Source organism: Hetaerina americana, unplaced genomic scaffold (assembly GCF_022747635.1).
Source record: "Hetaerina americana unplaced genomic scaffold, ioHetAmer1.1.p SCAF_6, whole genome shotgun sequence".
Classification (NCBI taxonomy): Eukaryota; Metazoa; Arthropoda; class Insecta; order Odonata; family Calopterygidae; genus Hetaerina; species Hetaerina americana.
Window position 1 is genome coordinate 90,387,240 of NW_027287205.1, and position 18,548 is coordinate 90,405,787.

Consider the following 18,548-nt stretch of genomic DNA (forward strand, 5'->3'; position numbering starts at 1 on the left):
GAAAAAATAACAAAAAAAACGGCCTTGCCTTTTCTTTTAAACAACTCCCCTATCCCTCCAAAAGACACCGCTAACTTTCCATGAATCTCTATGCACAATAAACGCTTTTTCCATTTCCAATGAAAACTTTCCTCTCCTGGGAAGAATTAAAAATCCTCCCTTTCTCTCTTAATAAATCGAAAAAATAATCTAAGCCCAACTCTTACAAAATTAATTTAGAATTCTCTCATCCATCCACGGCAGCCGGATTTAATCTGTTTCCCTTTCGGCAACACAAATCCAGAAATAACAGCAATTGCACCAAACAGCAGAAATTGCACCAGACAAAAGAATGCGACCAATCACAGCATCTTGCCGATTTCACAGGTGGGATTGCACAACGAACTGACGGCATTTACCGAATGAATGAATTTCTGGTCCTGCGAGCCAAAAGATTCAAATCTTCCCGAGCAAAACATCCTAGTCCTCTCCTCTCCTTCCAATGGAACCTTACTATATTATGACCGCAAATTTCTTCCTCCGCAAAGGGACCAAGGGCAAGAGGGTCGGGAAGTGCCCACCTGCCTCCGACTATTCATGAAACCATAATACTACACCTAGATCCACCCGAACTCAGCAGCCTCATACCTTCCTTACCATTCCTTCTCCGATCTACACCAAAACACCATAACCAGACTTAACCTGCTTCCACTTTGGTTACCTAACCCTCTCCCCGCCCATACCCAAATAAAATAAGTTTTCAATATGTTTCTCTCAACTCCCTTCGCCACTTCATGCAGCCCAAGTTCCGACGCGGTCCCTTCCCTCTCCCGCACTGGCAAGCACCGCGCTTGCGAGAGCAGCGTCCTGAGCTCGGTCGAATCTTCTCCACAACAGGAGTTCATCAGCTCCAATTCCACCAATGCATTCCGTAAGAGCTGCCAACCAGGCAGTGCCGAAGAGGAAATGAATCATGCCCTGGACATACAGGGAGGGAAACCCACAGCAACCGTACTCCTCTGCAAAATAGTCTCTCTCTCTCTACCAATCGTTGGAACCCAGCCTCGCCTCCATTCAGCGCCCCCGCTCCCGAGTGCAGCCGAGGCGGTTGTTGGCGACCGGCGCCTTGCCTCTGCATAATCACGCCGTATCTACTTATAAAATAAGAGAAAAGACCAGCCAACCCCTTCTTTATGAGCAGACATAAAGGTTAAGCCGAGAGGTTATGTAAAAAAGGGTTTCTAAAACCTGCGGCCCTGGGAGAGGGTGAGTGCGGTGGCTATCCTTAATGCATCGACGCTGAAGAGCCGAGCGCTGGCGAGCCCAGGCCGGAGCACCACGCGCCGTGTCTGCTTTTGATCCCGTGGCCCCGCGCAGCAGCGAGCTGGCAGCGGCGCGCGCTCTCCTTCTCTCCACACAGAGAGAGGGGCGTGGAGGGAGGGGAGGAATTCCTTTGCTTCGGCAATCGGCTCCGCTGCCGCTGTGGCTTCACGCGATGATGGTGGGGAAGGGTTCGTTGTGGGGGGGGAGGACCTCCTCCGCGTGGTCTCTGCCCCCCCCCTCTCGGGGTGTGTTCTAGGCGGAGGGCGAAGGGGGGGAGCGGACGAGACGGCGTTGCTGCTCCCGCCTCTACCTCCTCTGTCGCCCGGCTTCCCCCTCTCCGGGATCCGGAGAGAAGGGGGCAATTGGTTCCCCGTCCCTTGCAGGGCATCCGAGAGGGCTCGGCAGTTGGTTCGCGCGTGAGGCGGCGGGCGCACGGCTCAGTCAATCCCCTCGTCTGTGCTTCCTCTCCCGCTCTCGTGAGCCTCCCTTTTCCCCCCGTGATATCGAGTGAGCCCTCGGACGAGCGGGCACTCACTGCGTGTTGGTGGTGTGGAGTGTTCTGCTGCTGTGGAGGTGCAGCGATGCAGGGTGTTGGAACGCGAAGCCATCTCGTGAACGCCCGCACATTCCGGTTTCATCATTCCTCACTTCTGCCCCTCGTCGCCGCCGGATATTTGCGCACAAAGGTCTCTCGTCGAAGCCTCGATCCACATTCACCTTCCTGACGCTTGCTTCATCGAGTGATCTCTGCGTTACCGTGTTCAGTGTTCGTGTGTGTGCGTGCGTGCGTCATTGTCTCGATGATCTTCCACAACCGTGCCCTATGCTTAATACCGCGGTGTGGTTCGTTTTCAATCGTTTCTCCGCCCACTTGTGACCTCCCCGTCGGCGAAGGTGAGTCGGAGGAGAGTGTAGGTGCCGCCAGAAAGAGAATTCAAGAATTCAATCCTCGGGATTGACGTCCGCTCCCCGATTGTGCCGGTGCTCGTTGGATGCGGTTTGACGTGTCGTTTCGGAGGAAAGCGTCGTCCTCAGTCGCCGGGGGGTGCGGCGAGGGTGTGTGCTCCGTGATATGTACGTGGTCCCTTGTCCCGGCCACGCGGGCGGGGGAGGGGTGGCACCCGGTCCGCAGATGACGAGGGACATGCCTCTCGCCGCCACGCTCAAGAACCAGATGATGAGGCTCTTGCGGAGGAGCACCAAGAGCGGCGGCGGCGGAAGCGTCGGGGATCGCTCCCGGGACGCCTCGCCCCGCAGGAGCTTCATGCGCCGCCGTCGGACGACGGACGGGTTGTCCTCCTCGCCGCATCACCGCCAGCGGGCCTCCGAGGCGGCCCACGTGAACCTCTTGGGCGCCTGCGGCCCAAAGGCAGGTAGCAACCTGCGCATTCCGGCCGCCGCCCCCAAAAGGCACTCGATGGTGGTGGAATCGACGGTGGCTCAGCGGCGGGAGGCGGCATCGGCAGCCGCCTCCAAGAAGGAGGGCGGCGAGGGGCGCAAAGAGGTGCCGGCGGCCCGGGGCGGAGGGGGACAGGCCGTGGGCTATCGGCCCCGGGCCGCCACGGTGGCCGCCACCACGAGGAAACACCACCAGAGCAACCAGAAGGACGCCAAGAGACACAACGGAGCAGTGTCTAACAAGGTACACGACCCCGCTCAACTCCTCTTGCGGCGTAGCTGGGAGAGGAGAGTCTTCGAAAGGGTGCGGAGACAAACTTCCGCTTTCGGGCCGAGTGGCTATGACGATGGCTATTGAAATGACCTCTAGTCGAGCGAGGGTCGGGGAGGGGGAAGGTCTGCACGGACGACCGTCTCCGCGCTCCCTCCTCTCGTCGAGGTCAAAAGTCCACTTAGAGGGACCCGATTGTGTGTCTCGTTTGTGTTCGTGTTGGCCAACGGCCGCCAAACGTCTTCGTTTCGCTCTCCCAGCGGAAATTATCAAAGCCGACAGCGTTAGCGCGAAGGATTAATTAACGTACGAAGCCTGCTGCTTCGTACGTTGTCGGGGACCGAATGGGTTGTGCCGGCGCGTCCAAGTTTTCAAATTCCTTGAGGGGGTTGTATTTGTATTCAGCTCGTCAAGAATTCTTGTGCGTATCTCACTGGTATACCGCCTTGAGACGATGTGTCTTTCCTTTAAATCCCCGTGCTCTGTTCTGGCCAAGGCCGTTCTCGCGAGCGTTCTCGGGTTGAAGAATGGCGTCGTGAGGAAGATGCTATGTCGTGGCGAGGACACTTGGTTGGTGTCGTGCGCCGAGAGGTGATTCCGTTCGTGGTATGTCTATGCGTCACCAAAGTGCCTCACGCCCCAACTTCGACATGCGCGAGCCTATCACGCTCGTGGTAGTAGATTCGCTGGTAGATGCTCCTGTCCATCTACAAACGACATTCTTGGAGCAATTTGAACATTAAATCGCTGTAAATCAGTGTAAAGTTCTTTATTAGTACATAGTAATACCGTTGCGTCGATGATTGCGCTGACCAAAGATCTTATGTTGTTGAATGAAAATTTGTTAGACGCGATCAAGTCGTCGGCGTAATTGAAATTTGAATTACGTTGCCTTGGTAGATTTTTAATGTTCGGGTGGAAAACATTACCATACATTGATCGTAGGGAATCGATCCCCAAATTATATTTCATTGATGGATTCACGAAATCAATGTTTGCGGATAATATAGGAAGCAGGCGATTCACATCATTGCTGCGCGCATTGGATGGCAGGTATGAGGTGATTGGGCGAATCTTAATGCTAACACAACGAAAGTTATGAGACTTTCGAGGAGGAGGAAAGGTGATTTAAGCGTGAAATGTTTGGGGGCAAAAACGATGGCAGGTGGAACAATGAACCCAGTTGCAAATGTTTCGGAATGAGATGGTTAGACTAGTAGAAATGGTAGAAGAAAAATTGCGTTGGGCGAAAAAGCTTTTACATGGAATGGGAAATGGGCGTGGGGGCGGAGAGAGGATTGTTCGGAGAAATGTAAGAGAGTCGGAAAAAGGACGCTGAGCATTTTGATTGTCATTGGGATGTTGAAGACTGTGGTGGTGGGGGTGGGGAGAGGAGGAATAGGATTGGATGGACTGAAGGGAGGGAGGAGGTGCGAGGAATTGAATGCGGGTGTCAGCTAGTAGCGATGAGGTCTCATCCAAACTCAAACTGCAGGCTACCATTAATGACAATATTATTTGGGAAGTTCACGAGCGAGTGTTTGTCTTGATTTAGTCATAAAAATTACGGAAAAGCTGATCAAGAATTACTTCGGAAAAGATTTCTTACTTAAGATTGCACCAGCAAATGCGTAAAAGTTGGACGCGTTTCCCCGTCGAGATGGAAGGAATAGACAAATATATGTGGTTAGGGGAGGCTCGCGGGTTTGAAGAGGGAAGCTTGCTTAAATCCCCAATTTGATTATTACGACCCTGGTTTCCTCGCGTCGCCGTATTTTCAGGTGCACGGTTTATACTAAGCGACCCGAAGAAATGGTGGTATTTGTGCTGCATAGACTATGCACAACTACCGAGCCAAAAGATGTCGCGGGAGCCGGGTCGTATTAATAGAAATCATGGAGTGGATTTAACAAAGTTTTCCTCTCTATCCCCCTTGATGGATGACTTCCACCAAATAAGTCCCAAAATAGTTTCCTCCGTGGAAAGGCATGGTTATTTTTTCACGTAAACGGAAATATACGTATCGAGAAATTTTTATCCTCCTAACCTCATCCTTATCCTGTGAATCAGATTTGTATGAAGAAATCAGCACCGTCCATTAGTCACGGTTAAATGTGCATTATTTCTTCGAGGTTGCATCAGAGAAATATTCTGAATGTACATACGTGTGGTGCTAATCCACTCTTCGAGGCAGGACCAAGTTGATGACAGTCTCCGCTTATTAGCCCTCCAATGACACCGGTCGTCAGCGTCATCAATTTTTTTAACCTTCGGTTGGATCGCTCGCTATGAATAATGCTCCTCGAGTAAAAAATATGACAATTGAAGGTTTAAATTGTGGTTTAAAGGGAAACAGAATCGATGTTTGCGAGTGCTATTTTTTCATTCATTTGCGGTATATCGCGTGTGCTCCGTGCTACGCGAGAAGTAGGTTTCCATGCCGCCATCGTCATAGTTTTCCTATTGTTTCTCTTCATTTGGGAATCCCCCTCATGAGGCAATCCTGTTCGATGGGACGTAAGGTTTCTTCCCTCGTGCGGGGAATCGTATACGAGCGGGATAAACTTGATTTAGCGCGGCTTGTGGTGTGCTTAAGTGAGAGCGGCCCTCCCTCCTTACCTCCCCGCCGCGATTTTCCAAAAATTTTCGTCGGATTCTCGTTTCTGGAATTCCAGCCGAAATGGCGGCTTTTCTTGTGGACCTGCAAAGCGTCCCGCCCCGAGGCGTCAAGATTATGATTCTTTCCGCCGATTTGGCAGTATCCAGTATTTTGGTTGTGGGGGGTGTGGTTTCCCCGAACTGCATGGCTCGTGTGTTTTTTTTCCCTCGCGTTTAGGGAGAATCTATCCATCCAATCAATCCATCTATCATTGGAGAAATCCGTGTGGCGGTGGGTGAGCGTGGATGGAGCCGTATGGTGGTGAGTTAGTTAGTGAGGGCCGCGATGTTCCGGGTTGTCTGAAAGTTAGCGCCGGGTGGGGCGGGCGGTCGCGGGCGTTGTGTGTGTTCGAAGGTCGGCTCGTCTTCGGTCAATCTCTCCCGATCGCTCGAGGCTCCTCGGAACATTAGATCTGCCTCCTGGCCGGAAGGGCTGACTAGTCGAAGGCCTTGCCTCTAGCGGAGGATGACGGCGCCGGGCCTGCCGATTCGTCATTTTCCCCCGTGGTGACTGAGCGCATTGCCGTGAATGGGATGCACAGGTGCTGCTTTCGCACCTTGGTAACATTGACAGTGAATTGCGAGAACCAGGATGTATTCCAGGCCCCTTGCCCTAAATGGGAGTGGAATAGTTTTTACCTTTTTAAGTCGCTTAACGCATTCATGGGTATTTAGCAAAGGAGCAGATCGTAATGCCGCCAGTTGTGTCATATCCCAAGGCAGTGATTTTCAGCCTTTTAAAATATGCGACACGTCAGTATCCCGAAGTTTTTCATCGGTCTCGATTCTTTATTTCTTATTTTCACTTATTGAGGCGCGCATAATTAGAACTAATACAAAGCAGTTGCGATCTTACAGTTTAGTATTTACATTGCGGCTTTCTATTAAAACATTTGTTCAATCTGTTTTGAGGTTCCTTGGCGGTTACCTTTAACGGAGTCGTCCGGTAATGTGCTCCGAAATCGGGGATTGCCGCAGTGAATCGTGAACGTTAATCGAGACCGCGGTCCAGGCGAATCGTTTTCGCACTGCGAAAATCTTACATTTCGCAATTATTTGTAAGTTACCAATTTGCATTTCAAAATATATTTCATTTTTTCGCCGAAAACGTGTGCTACTGATGTCTGCTGGTTTATCTCGTATTAAGACGTGGTGTAAACGTAAATACCGTACGCAGTAAATGCAGGAATTGCTGTTTCATCATCTCCTGGCCATCTCTGAAGATCTTAGCGAGTAGACGTATGAAGTGACCTGGTAACATGTTTACTTCTCTACTGCTAATTTCACAACCTGGAACAAAGAGTGGACCCGTCTCTCTGCGAAGACGTAAATGACCTGTTGACGTCAGTGCTCAGATAAGTACGCTGACTTGAACAGGGCGGTAAGCTTCACTGATGAATTTTTGCCACAGTACTGAAGTAACGGTGACCAAGTTCCACATTGTTAGTCATGCAAATTTTTATTGATAGCATTGGTCACGATTGAGCCTTGGAATGTCAAGATGGGAGCGATTCCGTATCGTTCATGCAATCCATTCCCTTTACAAAATGTTCGTGACCGGAATCGAACCCGTAACCTTGTGGTTAAGCGCCATATCTTTTTACTCGTGTTATTATCCGGCTCTCAGAGTGGGTTCGCCATATTGGCGGCGGGGTATGGTGCATTCATTCGGTGCTTGATGCGGCCGTAGAGCAGCAGCATCAGCGCCCTCATTCCCTCCGTCGGCCGTCCTTTGAATTCAAATGTGGCGCGTGGCCGCTTAGATCGATCGGGAGAGGGTTCCGTGTTGGATCGGCAGAGGCGCTGGCGCCTCTGCGCTTGCGAGGGTCTGCGGGTCACAATATTATTTGTTGACCATGAAGATTGTCGGGTTGCCATGGCGCCGAGGATGTAATCACTGCCCCCCGTGCGTGTGTGCGGCAATTGCTGGATGTTTGCGAGTTCCCGATCCTTCCGTGCCGTCAGTTGAGCCAACTTGATCGAGCTAAATTTCCCTCTGCTCTTGATGCCATGATTCGCGGTGATCAATTTTTATTTTCCTGGAACTGTGTCATTCCGGCAGGAAATTTTGTGAACCTTGTAAATTTTATATTTTTGTGGATCTGCGAATTTCAGCATACGCGGCTGTTAATCACAAATGCATATTTTGTTTTCCTTTCGTTGAATCAAAATGTTCTGATAAAAAATCTTCAAAATTGCGACGAAAAGCGAAATTGTTGGGTGTGCACAAAACTGTTGTTTATAATTTCGGAGTGGATATGGAATGGCCTTCTCTTGCCTCGGCAATTGCGCGCCGCGCAGGTGCGTGCGGGCCGCGACCGAGTGTGTCTAGAGGCCGAAGATTTCTTGGCCAGCGGGCGGGCGAAGTGCGGGGGCATGAAATAAAAAATGCATTTATGACAGACATGTGGTGTTGTAAATTTCAATGCGGAAATATGTTATTAATGCTAGTAGTTTAATGGATAGGCGGCACTTTGAATCGGGAGTCCATTTGTCGGAGTAATTTATTTTACTGCTTTTCTTACGTAGGTATGTGCTACTAACCGCAATATATTTGAAAAATTTTAATGCTAATGTTTGCGAACTCTATAAATTGAATAATGAAAACTTCGTTGCAATTTTCCACAGTTAAAACTTTATTGCCGACCATGGTTTCGATACACTGTATCATCATCAGGACCTGATGATGATACAGTGTATCGAAACCATGGTCGGCAATAAAGTTTTAACTGTGGAAAATTGCAACGAAGTTTTCATTATGTCTCGATTCCACAACATCACGCCTGACTCTTCACTTTTCGTCTATAAATTGATATTTCTTTGAATATGAAACCAAGAGAATGGGAAGAAGACCAACGGTCGCGGCTGTGAAATTTTCCATTGTGATAAGAGAAACATTTCTCTGTTTCAATGACTTCAGAACGCAAGGCACTTCGTAAGATAATACGGAGATCCATGGCCCGTTGCCTAGCGAGATACTTCGACAGTGTAGCAGAAGTAGATACGTATCGACCGATGAAGTTAGTGCTCTCCAATCCCAATGGACTGCACTGGCGTCCTGAATGCGAGGGTTTTCTCTAAACCCAAGGCTACGCGCATAGTATTAATTGCGGGAAGTGAATAGTTGTAACATGTCGACCTAAAAAAAAGCCGACCGAGTAGCTGATGACTTCGCGTTTGGTTCCACAACTATTTGAGAAATTCTGGACGTGTAGAGATTGTTTGTCACTAAGTAGTGGAGGACGCCACCTGGTTGGAGTCTTCTTCGTAGGCCGTGGCATGGTGCCAGAATTTGGAGATATGGGGGGGGGCATTTGTGCTCTCTGCTCCGTCTCCCCCAACCCTGCCCCTTCCATCCCCTTCGCCCTCGAAGGGGTTTGCGTGCGTGACGACGCCCTTGAAAACCCTCGTCACGGGTTTTTTTTAAAGTCGTATAGCGTGTTCGCGTGTGTTTTATGCCACTTTCAAATTCTCGTTTTGCCCTTGCTCGTGTCTTTTCAGCCCGCTATGAATTTTACGATTGTAATGCGGACATTACAGTCGCGGCCTTTGTTCCTACACGCGAGTAATGGGATATTTTAAAAAGGGTTCTCGAGGTCACCATACAGTGTCCACAATAAAAGTAACGCGCATTCTTTGGGAAAAATACTTAATTGATCTTACTTGTACAAATGCTTCAAAGTCTTCCAAATACTCTCCCCCCTGCATCAATATGTCGTATTTCCGAATACGTGTCTGCCACGCCCATTTCCTCGACGGGAATGTCTCTCAGCAACGTTGTTATATTTTTTGGATGCCTTCCCCGGTCTCCCAACGCTTTCCTTTCAGCTATCTATTCAGTGGGGGAAAGAAAAAAACGTCGCACGGAGACAAGTCGGTACTGTAAGGGGGCTGGGGTACCTCTGGGGTGGTGCTCCGGACCAGGAAGTTGGTGACGATGAATGACGTGTGGCTGGGGGCATTGTCATGGTGGAGCTTGACCGTGTCGATGCCATGTTACTGAATCGAAAAACACACTTCACTCGGATGCGCGTCTTTCCGCTCAGACTGCTCGGAGCAAACTGGCGACCAGCTGCGTTGCAAGGGAAGACCCCCCACCGCATTTCCCAACCGATTTAACCGCGCTGCAATGGGTAGTCGCGTCACAATAAAAGCATGCGAATTGCGTTCATAGTGGACCATGTACTCGTATGTGCTATTTTCCCCGTCCCTATCCGCGGACTAGAATTAGTAGGCTGTTTAAAATCTTTGCGTTCTGTCGTATTTTGGAGCAGCACCGTCGACTGTGGTCGTCGCCCGGGTAACTTTTCTTTTTTAATGTATTTGAGTATTTATTTCAGTGTTAATTATTTGGAATAATCGAGCCTCTTAAAGTCATGATGAAATTGCTGTTATTTCAATGCTCGTTGTGGGCTTAATGTTTCTATTGCCCGCTTTCATTTTTGTCTTGTACGAAATTGGTGACTCGGTGTTGTCGACTGCGGGGAAGGAAATATTAAAATTATTCTGTGAACAAAAGGTATTCCGTTTGGCATTCTATGCAGCGATTAAGTTGGCTATGGCGCCAGGTACATTTATGGAGTTATACGTGACAGGGATCCAAGGAACGAAATAATCGCAAACGTTCCGACATTTTAACTCGTGACTGCGAATAATTAGTTTCCTTGGTCAATCGATTCGTATCAATTTTTCCAATGCTGTGTTTGACATAAGATTTTCACGAAGCGGTAAGAAAAAATAACAAAATAAAATTTTGAAATAATGAAAAGCAGCGAAACTAGCCATAGTCCACGATTTAATAATTATGGCCCTTCACTGCTGTCAAATGCTCATTATGTCTGATTACGACGAACCCTTTTAAGGTGCACACCATGCCCTCGTACAAATGCCACGTCATTTCCTGTTACACATAAATTCACCGGTTCTTCTGACTGGTAGGACAAAGAAGCATTTTCCAATGGGAGGTAGTTTTCGTCCAAGTTTCAATCTATAAATCTTGTTTGTTGGAAAAGACGGGAGTATTGATGTTTTATTTTTTTAGTATTTGAAAGCCTATAAATGCGCTGAAATAACGTTCGATACATTTTCCAATGTTACCCGTGTTGTGCTTTAACTTCGTTGAAAATGTGGCGTACACTCCTTGGTGTAGGCTGCTTGTGCACCATCCCGTGTACCGTACTGGTTCTCTCTCCGCTGGCAAGTGTGCTGAAATATCGGTAATAATTCTGCGTGATGACAGCTCTGAGGTTCATGTGACTAAAAATCTGCGATTTCTCTTTAGAATTATTATTGGTAATGGGTGACTTCTATCTATGGCATTGTGTTTTATTAGCATGCATGGGTAATTTTTTGTTGAAATACACGGTCGTATTTAGAGAGATTACAACTGTGGCGATGCCAATTGTACTGCGTGATGTGCATTCGCCACCCCGGAACAGTTTTGAGCCAACTTATGAAACAGAGAAATTAGAAATGCCATTTCCCGCTTCGGAGAATGGTCCCCTGGACTTCCTCCGTATCGCTGCACCTTGCTGCAAAGCATGTTTCCCAGCCCCGTCGGCCGACAGCCGGCCCGAGAGAGGACTCCCTCGTCCGGAGGGAGCTGATGGCTGGAGGCGGCGCCGGCCACACTCTCCTCGTGCTATTCCCATGTTGTCCTGCCCACACCCGCGCAAGCAGGACGATTCGCCCCGGTTTCATTTCCCCAGGGTTGTTGTGTTTTGAGCTTCACATGCGTTTTCGTCCGTGATTAGAAAGGTAAAGCAACTGAGGACGCCTCGGTGGAATTACTGGCCGAAAACACTTGGAAGTGGAGGGATCGTACGCCGGTCTTGGCGAATGTGTTACGAAATACGAACGTTTCGCATGCATGCGCACGTCAATGGGTAACTCGGTCTAAAGAGGAGCCGTCGCGGCGGCTGTATTTCCTACTTTTTCCAATTGGACCATTAATTATAATTGCCTATTGCCTATACATTCGTGGTGATTCGTCAGGATCGTTTGCTCCTTTTAGTCCCGTACCGGGTGAGAGGACGTCTCGGTGGCCGAGCTCATGACGGATATCATAGGAATTCGGCCTCGAATAGGGTTCGTCTCGGCAAATGACTTCTCCGCTCGTCCTCTTATGTTCGCCTTCGATCGTAAAATTTACTTTTTTGTGTAATCTGTAGCTCTTTAAATGATCTATTTAGACCTATAATTTTTTTCCGAGACTGACAGAGAGATAGCAAATGTTGAAGCACATTCTGCCGGGTCCGGAGCATTTTAAGTTGGATCATCGATGGTCGCGTGTTATTTCCCGCTTTGCGTCAATTGATTTCAACTTGCCAGCAGTCAGCGACGGCTTGGATCTAAATATCTGTTTGGCCCATTTCGGGCTGTTATCCGGTCAAAATTGGAAGTCGAGGAAGGGGACCATCCCCGGGATCCTCCTTTTTTTCGTCGAAGGATGTGTTGGCGTTTTGTCGCGGTGCGGTGCAGTCCCTCCTCGCCTCGACAAAAACCCGCCGCGCCCCCTCCAATCGCCTCATCCCTGAAACGAGCCAATCGCTGAGCACTCGCCTCTTTCCCGACGGAAACATCGATGTCGCTCTAATTGACTTATGGGGGCACGCTGCTGCTCCCTCTATATATAGTATTACGTTCTTGTGCTGAATCGAATGGGGTTGTATTCTTCCAGAGGAATTCCAGAGGAGGATTTTTTTTATTTCGTATGTGCCATGTGAAAACGGTGTAACCAATGGGGCGGGTGAGACGGAGATAAGGGTGCCGCTGGTAAATTATTAGAGTTCCCTGAGTCAAACGTCGGTGTAGGAAAAGTTGACGTTATTTGGATATCAAGCCTGGTTCTCCTGGATTGTTGAAATGCACGTTTCGTATTTAGAGGTTACCCTGCGAATGATGACACCCCGAGTTGAATGGATGAGAAATACTCTCTTGCATGTCTGTAGTCCGTGACTCTCCGGCCAAGGTACGTGTGGCGAGTTGGGAAAGATCCCGCGTAGCATATAGTATGTCCGGCATGGCAGGAGGGCGGTGGAGGTGTGTGGAGTCGGTTTGCTGTGATCGCGTTTTGTTTCTTCGGCAAAGTCCTGATTTTTTTCGGCAGCATTGACGATCTTTTGGAAAGCGGACGGTTAGAGAAGTGTGGTTTATTTTTTGCATCGTCCGGGAGGGGGGGAGCACGCGATGATTGATCCCTTCCTCCCTCTTCCCCCCTCCCTATTCTCCCACCCTTCCCGGCCCCCGTAACCCGTTTTCGTGAGTGGCAGTGGGGGGGGGGGGGGTCGGGAGGGAGAATGAGTGCAGGCTGTGCTTTATTTCGGGATGGGGTGGTCATTACCCAAACATCTCCCCCCGTGGCGGAAGAAGAGGCCTTCCCTCGCGGTTTCCTTGGGTCCGAATGACGGAGGAGATGCGTGCTCATCCCAAGGTTGCAGCAGTGCTTTTCGGGCCTGGCCCTTTTAACCTGCCCTTATTTCTGCCTAGGCGAAATATTTTCCTCGCGCTAATCATTTCAAGGGGGTAGACCTATTTGAGAATTTTGGTAGCATTTTGTAGTACTCCTTTAGGTGTATTATTTTTGTTGGTAGGCAATGTTGGAATGTCAGACTTAAGCTACGAACGGCAAGGGTAGAATCTTAGTTTAAAAGATAAAAACTTCCAGTGTATTGTCACCAATTCACCGCGAAAGGCGTCGTCCCCCTTGCTTCATTCTTGTTTGTTGATTTATTATTTTCCTCTCTCTTTCAAGGTCGGCATGTAGGATTATTTCGAGCCTTAGTTATGGTGAACAGGAATTAAATTTGAGATACTTGAATGATTTCTGGTTTCTCATGTTTGTGTGCGCTTGTTCATGAAATGCAACGGTGGATCTGCAACCACTATTCTCATCGTTGGGCATGTGTTGTGATGGTCTTCTGCCCAATCCGAATGGTGCCTTCGGTGTGTCGAGGGGCGGAGGTGAACTGCCCGGCGGGGAGAGTAGCAGCAGCAGCCGATGGTGCGTAGACTATTAGAGCGGCCGTGGGGGTGTGTGTTGTGAATCTGGCGGAGGAATGCCAGTCATCTTCAAATTCATACTTGTCGGGTCGCGAGGCGAAGGTCCCAACAGAGCACTCAGCGGAGGCGTGCTCTGTTGGGACCGCTGGCGCAATCGGGTGGGGCTGGGCGGCGGCGGAGCCTTTTCCCCTTGCAACCGGGATACATGTATGGCAATGACCGAATTTCCAGCCTACTCCACTGAGCGAGACCCTCTTTTTTCACCCCGAACCACGCGATCCAGATTTCCCGACTGGGGCTGGGAAGAGTGTCACCGATGTTTTGAGGAAATCTTTTGCGTAATCGCGATAGATCGTCATTTGGGCAATTGGCTCGCGAGGCCCAAGCCGCGATTCGGTGGTTAACGAGCCTGGTTGAATTTAGGGCCATATCTGTTTGCATTCTCGGCTGCATAAATTACGCAAGGCTTCTTAAACGAGGGATCGCTTGGGAAACCCGTCGTCCGTTAAATTGTTTCCTCCGATTCGGTAGTTGTTTTATTCCTTCCGCAGTGTTGTCACTCCTCGTGGCCATGTTCGCTGCTTCGGGCGGGGAGTTAATTCAGCGGCGATCCACCGCTGTGCATGAGTTCATATACGTAATGAGTAGTTTCCGAGGGTGATTGTAGCTGGTAGAACTCGAAGGCATGGCCATTGAGGAGCACTTGGTGGATCTCCAAAGTAGGCTTTGAATGACCCAGCAAAACGTAGTGGTGGCGGTTCTTCGGATCTTGTTGGTTTGTGAAGCCATGCTTAATGGTATACGGAGCACTATAAGTAGATGTCATTTCAATGACCTCTTCGCCAGATTCACAGATGGTCAGCCCCCTTTTCACGCCATCCAACTTGCCTTTTCTTTTCGACTCATCCTCCGAACATTCTCGATTCTCTCGCGGTCGTCTTTGCGAAAGAATCGAGAATGCGTAGTCGTCACTGCCTCGGTGATCCTTTCGATCACGTGTACCGCATCGCCTCCGGGCAACCTGCTCCACTCTAACATTTTCGTTTTCCTTACCTTTCCAGGGTTTTTCTTCCCGCTACGTACGTCCTAAGCCGTGGAAAATAAACCTGGCAAAACCTTTTCATAGTTTAATTAGACAATAAATCCCTCTGCTTTTCAACCTTCCCGAACTTTTTGAAAACAATTGGAAACCGTCTTGACCTCCGACGGACAAATGACTTTCTAATACCTGAACAGCTGGGCTTCCGCTAGGGTCTCTCGAAGTCTGCAAGCCTTGCGGATCGCCAAATTCGTGTGCTAAGGGTTTCATCGCCGTCAACACAGGGCCGTATTAATCTTTTAAGTCGCCGAGGACTTCGACCAGGGCTGGCACAGCGACCTCGCGCGAAAGCTTCTCGAGTGTGTGCCACTCGATCAAAGTGATTCCGAGCTTCACCACCGCGCGCTCCTTTCCCATTCTCGATGCTCCTGATAAGCAGTTGAACTGTTGCGTCCCCCAGGGTCGCGCCTTTCGCCTCTTTCCTCTTCGTCTCATGTCCATCATCTTCCTACTTCTCCGCGAAGTCTCTCGAATCTCGTACCCGCGCCATCACCGCGGTCCACAACCGTCTTGCCCTCCTCCGCATGTGGACGACGATTGAAGGCGCTAATGTAGAGATAATGTACTTTCACGAAGACGAAAACACCCCGCCCGAAAAGCCGTCCAATCCATCCGTATCCCAATTAATTCTTCGCCACACGCATTCTCATGGAAACACGAGGAAACGTGACGGGCTGCAATATCCTTCGTCAGATTCCCCAAGCCCTTCCGTCACCGCTCTTCTGTTTCCTCTCGCGGCCGGACAATATTACGCTCTGTGCGCGACATACTTGCATTCGGCCCTGCCTGCTGCGCGGTTGCGACATTTCCGGCAGAACTTAAGCCGCACTCTGTGAAAGTGCCTGGTAACATTCGAAAATGAGACGCTGCGCGACTACACGTTCCAGCGGCGATTCGTACCGATGACGAGATTCGATATGTGCATTAATTCCAGGAATCCACAACTCCATCAAGGCTCAAGTTGAAAGCCTTCCACGAAACTCGCAGATAGAAGACAATATTCTGAAAGCAAAAAACACCTCCATCAATGCAGACATTCTAAAGATTTTTTCCTTAACCAATCCTAATCATTTAAAGTTTTTTTCTGGCAAATGTATTTTTAAAATTTAGTTATTTAGCTAGTTTTCATGTTTAAAGTGTAAAATTTCTTCGTCGTGTTTGTGTGTTAGTTTTCTTCTAGTATCCCCAACGGCGATAGAAAATTGACGTAAAATATTTCCGTAATTGCTAAGAGCCGCCGATTCGTGTACTTTACCCGAGATGTTATACGAGCTCGTATATGGCTGCTAAAATCTTGCCTAAATTGCAAAAGCAAAGCGAAAATGGAAAAATACGAGGGTCATCCGGAAAGTAGTACCCGTTCGTGCCGCATGAAGTGCTGACGACGCGAGTAGCCGCTGGACGAGGTCAGATAGCTTCAGTGGCTTGTCTGCCTTCTCTGAGCCAAGTTGCGTGACGCTAGCATTGCCTGTGTTGTTTCTGTGATTGTTTACAATGTTTAAAAAAATTGAGAACGCCGCCAGTTGTGAAGTGAGGGCAGTGATTAAATTCCTCAATGCAAGAAACGTTCGCCCATGTGATATTCATCGCCAATTAAAGGAGGTGTATGGAGACAATGTAATGGACGAGTCGTCTGTTCGGTGGTGGTGTCGCAACTTCAACATGGGGAGGGGGAACACACACGACGATGAGCGTTCGGGGAGACCGTCTGTCATTACAGACCAACTGGTGAGCTCAGTTGACGAATTCGTGAGGAACGATCGGCGCGTCACAATTGATGACATCTGTGAGCATTTTCCCAATGTTTCTCGAACAATTGTTCTTGAAATTGTTAAACACCATCTGCATTATGCAAAAATTTGTGCAAGATGGGTCCCTCGCGTATCTCAATGAGCTGGCGGCGAAGGACTATGCAGCAGGAATACAGAAACTTGTCACACGTTATGACAAATGCCTTAATTTGCTTGGAGATTATGTTGAGAAGTAGTTTAAAGTATCCTCTTTCAAATAAAATTTTTTATGTTTGTTAATGTTTACTTTTGTGTCTTTATTTCACGAACGGGTACTACTTTCCGGATGACCCTCGTAGAAGAACGGTACTTCGTGAGACAGCTGTGCAAAAATAGGAATGCAAATTTTAATAATAATAGCCAAAATTTTTCTGACAAAAAATGATAAGGATCGAGAAAGACCTCGCTAAATTTTTTCTCTTCGTTGTCATCCTATGGGTGTGGTTTGGGACACTGTAGCCATTTTATTTTTATCGTTCTCCCTGTTTTGTCTCTTCCTTTTCATGTCTAGGATACATCCGTCCGGGAGAAGAGCCGTGCCATTGTTGTCATAATCTTATTTTAGATTAGTTTTTCTAGTTCTGGATTCAAAAATCTTCTTCTTTGGAAGCTCATACTTCTATATTCATATACATTTTTATCTAGTCATTTACACTTTTGCCATTTTTCCCTCGGTTCAAGAACTACTCGGTATCACTGAGGAGGAGGCGGCAGGGTGACTTCACTCGTCCGCAGCCTTCATTCATTCATTCGGGCCCAGTCAGGATGCTCTGAAGAGCGGAGAGTGCGTCCGAGTTCGGCCTTAATACCGTGCTCGAGTTTTCTCTGATATTTGTTCGAATTATGATTCCAAAAGATGCATCCTCGTCATCGAAAATTTGAACAAAGATAGGTGAACCGGTTTTAATGATTGAAACAGTATGCATTTTCATCTTCGTCGCTGCCTTGGTGCGGTCGCGCAGGGACTTTCCCCCCTCCCCTGCCTCATCGCGCCGCGTTTGACGATGGCCGAGATTCTTCACGGAGGCGGCGGTTGGCTGGCTGACGTCACTGTGCGTCACTCCCTCCGCCTGCGGCCACCACTCCGTGAATCGGCCTTGATTCGGTTTCGTTCTCGGGTCGAGGTGGACTTTCGCGTGCCTGTCGGGGCGCCGCGTGTGCTGGTGCACGCTTCGCGCGATCCGCCCGTGTCCGCGACCGACCGGGGGACGACTCCCCCTTTCTCTCTCACTCTCCGACATCTCGCGGTGCTCGTCTCGTATGGCTGCCCGTCCCGTGACCTCATCTACGTCGACGTGTGGCCCTGCCAGCCGCGATCGTGAAATTGGAAATTATTTGCGCAACTCCTCTGATAAATGTACTGCAGTGTTTAGGTTTAAAATGCTGACATTAAGTAGAGTTAAGCTTTAAAAGTGCTGCATTATTTCCTGTGCCTACCCTAGCCCGTTTGTTTGCAAAAAATGGCTATATATCCATGCTGCAACCTTAATTTAGTACTTTTCGGCTCGACGCGGCTCCCCCGCCTCCCGGAGGTACCCGTCGGAGCCCGTGGTCATCTTTGTTTTCCCGATGCTGCGAGAGCCAGTTGTTATCATTTGACGCGCCCCCTTGAGCCGTGGCAGTGGCTGCCGGTGAAGTAGAGTTCGGAAACCTCTGCTGATCGCTCAGTTGTGTGTAAATGTCTTCAGCATTTGCAGTTAAAATGTTATAAATCTTACCGCCCTTTTGCAATATTAGCGTAGTTATAAAGCTCTGTCGGGCGAAAGGGTGGATCTCTTCGTAAACCGTTCGGCCAGCAATATAATTTACTTGCGAGCGTTGAGCAAGTCTTTCAGAAAAAAAATCGCCAATGCATGAAACTGTGAGATAAAGAATTAAAGGGCGGGTACGCATTACATTGGGGAATCTTCAGGACGATGAAGCGCCACAACTTACGAATGTGAGCGGAATTTGAACTAGCGGCGTGGAAAGATGGGGTTGACCTCTTTGCTTTCTCTCGAGTGAGTCGTGGGGCTGACCCAGCCGATGA

At 49.0% G+C, this 18,548-nt stretch overlaps 1 protein-coding gene across 1 annotated transcript in view; it reads left to right on the forward strand.

Moving 5' to 3' along the window:
- Positions 1-2,601: 2,601 nt before the first annotated feature.
- Positions 2,602-18,548, forward strand: part of LOC139694952 (serine/threonine-protein kinase MARK2-like) — a 137,833-nt gene continuing 121,886 nt past the window's right edge. Inside the window, exon 1 of the mRNA XM_071593484.1 lies at positions 2,602-2,944. Coding sequence (XP_071449585.1) covers positions 2,720-2,944 — 225 coding nt within the window. The 5' untranslated portion in view covers positions 2,602-2,719. The remainder of the gene's footprint in view (positions 2,945-18,548) is intronic.